Raw genomic sequence first — 5,405 nt, 5'->3', positions numbered from 1 at the left:
ATATAGTGGTAGAACAAACATGTAGTGGCTAGCTCATACACTAGCTAGCCTTGTTATTATTGCTAAAATGAACATATTATTTAAACACCAATATAAAGATCTTAGAGAATAAAGTCAGTATTTCAGACATTACACAGGAAGGAAAATATGTTTATTATATTTCTGCATTGGATTTGACATGTCGTGCCTTAACATTTTTTTACCAAGCAGTGAAGCTAACACTAGAAGATCCTTTGAAAGAGTAATTTTAAATGCAGGGAAGTCAAACTAGTGAGATTTTTAATGTTGCAGCTTCACTTCATGCCTTTAGAATTGGCAGAGCTCCAGATTTCATGGGAGTCTTTGTACACCAGCAGTTTGCCGTCATCAGTCAGCTGAACACGGCCAACATGAGAACCCTGCTGGTAGGAGTTGGTGTGCCATCTAGGGGTGTCACTGTTGTTGTACATGACCAGGTTGCAATCTGCCTGCATAATCAGGCGGACTGCATCAGATCCACAGGTGTCAGAGGCCCAGATCGGTTTCCAGCCATAGATGACGAAGTTTCCATCATTCTGCAGAAAAACAGAAGCAGCTCTTGCAGATAAATCAGATAAAAAGGATAGTATAGAATTTTTCTTAAAGGGGCAGTAATGTTTTCCAGTGCCATTTTCTATCATAATTAAGTAACTTCAGTTTTTATGCTGTATTCTTTGAACATCGCTCCTCTATTAACCCTTTAACGTCTTTACCAGAGTTTCACTGAGAAGTAGCTCGTATAATGAGCTCAGCAGTTCCACCGGGTGTTTGCTAATTGCTTCTGGCTAGTCTGAAGGAGCTGAATGGGTGACTACTCTGTGAGGCAAAAGCTCCCAGGAGGAGCTACGTCTCGAAGTCAGAGCTTGGCCCATCCAGGCTTTTTGCACAGCTGAATAGTTGCTATGGCGATTAAAGGATTTCCCAAATACGAATTAAAAAATTAAAGCAACACTCTAGGTCTGTTTTTGATGAGGGAATACCATTACTATTAAAAAGTAGATTTTACTGCCCTTTTAAATTTGCGAGATGTGTTCACCTGGAAAATCGCCTTCCATTCTCTGTTGTTGGACAACAGATAATCTCCCTTGCGAAGCTCGTCGTTGTGGGACAGGTAGTTTCTACTCATTTTTCTGAAACACAAAAAACCACAAAGTTGAAGTTGTCTGAAACGAGAAGAAATGTTTTTAATGGATAAGTACTCACAGCTTTGAGTGTCCAGCGGCAGTCGGTCTGTTTGGTGTCAGAGACAACGAGCGTCTTTATATTGTCTGTCCTGGGGGCGGAGAGGACATTTTGACTTTTACAGGTAAAGCAGATAACGGCCATAATTTCTTCTATCTTGACTTATCCTCTCCACTTCCTCATGACAGCATGTCAGTGCTGCGCCTTTGACATTTTACATGCTTCAGATCAGGCGCGGAGCTATGGGGGTGGCTGGGGGTGCGGCTGCCCCCTGGTCCAGGCCCGGATGGGGGCCCGGGTCTGGAGGTCTGGTTTCAAGTCGCTTAAATGTCTAAATTGAAGACGGAGAAAGTGCGCCCTTGCCTGTTGAGAAAGGTCTATTTAATGTTAAAGTTACTGTCCCTCAATGGAATACAGTCCCAGTGACCGTTTCACTCACGGTTTTGCCGAAGTGCTTTCTGGGTAAAAATAAAACGAAAAACATGGAACACACCCCTCCCCCCACCCCATCAGCAGTTTGATTCTGATTCGTCAGGGGCCCAGTGATTGGCCTCGCCCCCCGGTCCGACGCTGACTTATTCCACTAGTACGTCAGATAACCAAAACTGGAAAATTGTCAATGTTCTCCTGAACTCCTGCTGTTTTACGGCTTTTCACAGATTTGTGTGAAAAGCTGGAACTTCTTCTGATTGTTTTCCCACTCAGACAAAGGGCAGATCAAAAGATCTTGGCAAACGATCTGCTGTAACTACAGATAAAATAAAGGTCAATAGGGCAGAATAAGTTATTAATTTTAAAACTATAATTAGGCTATTTCAATCAAGACATGTTAAGTTTTAAAGCTAGCATATTTAAAATGTATTTTCTTAACACACTTCAAAAATAAAAGCTGTTAGTTTAGACATGCTACTGAAAACTGTCAAAAATAATTTGTTTTCAGACCGAACATTATTTCATTAAACATCATAAGTACTTACGGCCGTGAATGTTCAACCGGGATCTGACTCTGCAGAAGTGGAGGGATAGTCGTCTTTCAGAGCCGAGCGTATTTAAACCCTCTGAAATGTGGGTGGAGTAAATCTCACATTCCTTCTCTTCTCACGTTTTTTCCACACTTTACTGCTCATATTTCAGACAGACCTGTTGCAAAATAAATATAAGAAATTTAACCTCTGAGTTACCAAATTGTCATAATACAAACACTGTAACGAATGGGTGCGTTCCTACCAAACTTCTTCCTTCTGCACACTTTTCTGCTTGAATTCAGAATTTGTCAAGTTTTTTAAATGCACTAGTATAAATGCACAGAGCTTATGATTTCAAATTATAAAATATAACTGTAGGCCACAAATGTACTGTGTTTTTCCCCACTATTTCATGGAGCTCAGTTTTTGGAAACAACATTTTCTACTTTCCTGTCTTTTCACCAGGGCTGAATTTCAGTCTGTTATTGAAACTGTAGAAATAAAAATCTTTTTATAGAGCAAAATTTCTGTTTAAAAAACCCCCACAATTTATTTTACACTATAATCTAAAACTAACCTAGACAAAGTACAAATAGGCTTAAATTAGAATGAAATTAGAGGAAGTAGAACTGTCAGAGGATAATTGATTGTAACTTTTTAATAAAATGGTGAAACCAAATTTACAACATTTCACTTTCATGTTTGGAAAAAATGACACTATCAAACAATTATCAAAGTCAAATTTTATTTGTATAGCATATTTCCGCAGCAAGGCATTTCAAAGTGCTTTACATCATAACAAATACAAAAACACAGAGTCTTGCAAATTAGAATAAATCAAAATTCAGTTGTGTGTCAATGTTCAAAAAAATTTGCGTGAGGAAAATGCTATTGTAAAACTGAAGCAGTTGAAGAGCCGGTTTAACATTTCTGCTGTAAGATTAAAGTAACTTTTGACCTTTTGGACATAATCCAGAGTTGGGTTTCCGTTATTCCATCTTTTTAAAACGATTCGAAACTCGTAAATCCTGGTTGTGTACCTTTAGCCTAACTCTCACATCCCTTGTAGAATAACCTGCTACTGTTTTTCTGAAGGTTTACGGCAGTTTTTAAAATATTTATTATTTAGTGTATTTCATTTTTTCTGCCATGTTAATATTAAATATCGAGATGGGAACAAATATGTTGGAATTTAATCTGGAAAGGCAATTGATTTTTTTTTTTATTTTCTCATTTATTTATTTCAAACATGTTTGAAATAAATCTCAATTTAATTAAATATATCACTTAACTCTGATTATCAGAAATTGGAAATTTGAAATATGTTGTCATATGTTTAATTTACTGTGCTAAAGAACCAATAAATAAATTTGATTACATAAAAATAAAACTGGTACAAGTTGACTCATAAAAGGACAAGATCATTTACTGACCCATAATAATAATAATAATAATGGCAATTGTAAACAACAACTGGACATACAGCATCAGAATAATTACCAACTCTTTGCCAATGTACACCATATAATATACTTGCATAATCTGACTCATAACAAACAAAAAAAATGAAACAATGATGAAAATAGTAGTAAAATAATAATAATAATTTACTAAAGATTAGAGGTGTGCCAATCAATCGGCCACCGATCATAATCGGCCTGATTTCCGTGAAAAAGTGTATGATCGGTGATCGCCGATCACGGTCTCTTGTTGCTGATACCGATCACCTGCTTTCGCAGCCCGTCTGTGCAGCTGGTCTCCTCTTTCCTTCACACTGTGCAAGCGCGCAGCAACAAATCCTAAGCGATGTGGAACTATAACGCACTGAGTTAATGGGGAAGTTTGCATGTTGCGGCAGAAAATTGAAGCAGGTCAAAATGCATCAACACAACGAAACTAGTGGACCTTACCAAGCCCCGTCCAGAAACGCCCCTCGACAGTCCCACGTGGCTGCATGTCTCACAAACAAAGCCTCGCGGAGCTTAGTTTCTATGTGTAAACATGGAGTCTTTCGTTTCAACTGACTCTCTACAAAGTATTTGAGTCGATTAGTGTAGCCTTTCTGCTGGATTTTCAAAAAATATCAGCCACGACAATGGACAGGGGAACCAACAAGTTCATGTCATCTTTTTTGGACGACATCAAGGTGGTTGAGCCACGCGATGCCTCCAACATTGTGCGCGTCGCAGCTAAATGTTACCGGTTGATGAGGAAAACAGCAGATCCTCACACCCTCAGCATAAATATTAGCTGTGGACAAGATCACTGATCCCTATTGTTCTTGCAAGGCTGGGTAAGTCGGGCATTCATGGTTTTAAGGGTTCCTTTTGAAATCAGTGATTTCTGTTGTTGGCAAATGTTTGAGTGTGCCTAGGCCTGATACTCGATGCTAGCGCAGCTAACACGATTACAGTTTAGTAAAAAGCCTTTTCAGGTAAAATAAAATCATTGTGTGTCAGATACGGTACACATTGCATATTGATCTGTTCAGCTAACGTAAGACCATATAACAGACAGGCTTCAAGGTGTAGAAGTTGTATCGGTACTGCCATTATGCTGTACTTAGCTAAAAGGTTTTCATAATGGATGTGTTTATTACTGACTTTTTCTCAGACTTGGGGGTCATTGTTCACACATTATAGGCCTCCTTAAGCCCTAACAATATTTCAAGCTTCAAAATTCAAAAGGGATCGGGAAGGTTGCTGGTGCCTATCTCTAGCTAACGTTGCAGGCGAGAGGCGGGGTCACCCTGGACAGGTCGCCAGTCTGTCGCAGGCCACTCAAAATATCCCCATTCACTAAACATAAATAAAGCAAAGTAATAATACTTACACCAGCACACACTCCTTTCTTTTTATTTATCTTAGGACGGTTGAGCTGCAAATGCGGTCGTGCACAAGCTTTGATCCAAGCAAGGCATTCCGTATCAGATTTGGGAAATCTGTGAAATTTATTTCCACAAATATGATCAGGATACCTGACATCGCCTGTACAGATTCCCCACTGACAGTGGAGAACCATTCTTATTTGAGTTCTGTCGCAAAAACTTTGATTGTGTAGATTGTGATCTGCTAGTACTTTAGCTTTTGTTTGTGAGACGGTCAAGCACGTGGTAGCTGCGCAGTGACGTCAAATGACCGGCATTAGCCAATAAAACGCGGACCCTGTGGTAAGGTCCATACGACCTAAAAACAGTGCCATACTTGACAGAGTTTGGCTACATCGAGGCTCACTGCAGTA

General features: G+C 39.2%; 1 protein-coding gene across 1 annotated transcript; it reads right to left on the bottom strand.

Annotated features, from left to right (window-relative positions):
* Positions 1 to 126: 126 nt before the first annotated feature.
* LOC106942655 (mannose-specific lectin-like) lies at positions 127 to 2,276 on the bottom strand. The gene is made up of 4 exons (XM_015025985.1): positions 2,178 to 2,276; positions 1,222 to 1,291; positions 1,055 to 1,148; positions 127 to 554 (listed from the first exon to the last, which is right to left on the bottom strand). Exons 3-4 carry the CDS (start codon positions 1,142 to 1,144, stop codon positions 294 to 296), a joined length of 351 nt encoding a protein of 116 aa, XP_014881471.1. The 5' UTR covers positions 1,145 to 1,148; positions 1,222 to 1,291; positions 2,178 to 2,276; the 3' UTR covers positions 127 to 293.
* Between the last annotated feature and the right edge of the window lie 3,129 nt (positions 2,277 to 5,405).

The sequence above is a fragment of the Poecilia latipinna genome, unplaced genomic scaffold (assembly GCF_001443285.1).
Source record: "Poecilia latipinna isolate Pla-1442-1.1 unplaced genomic scaffold, P_latipinna-1.0 Scaffold4453, whole genome shotgun sequence".
In the NCBI taxonomy this organism is placed as follows: Eukaryota; Metazoa; Chordata; class Actinopteri; order Cyprinodontiformes; family Poeciliidae; genus Poecilia; species Poecilia latipinna.
Note: the sequence above shows the minus strand (reverse complement) of the source record. Positions and strands in the feature narration are given on the sequence as shown.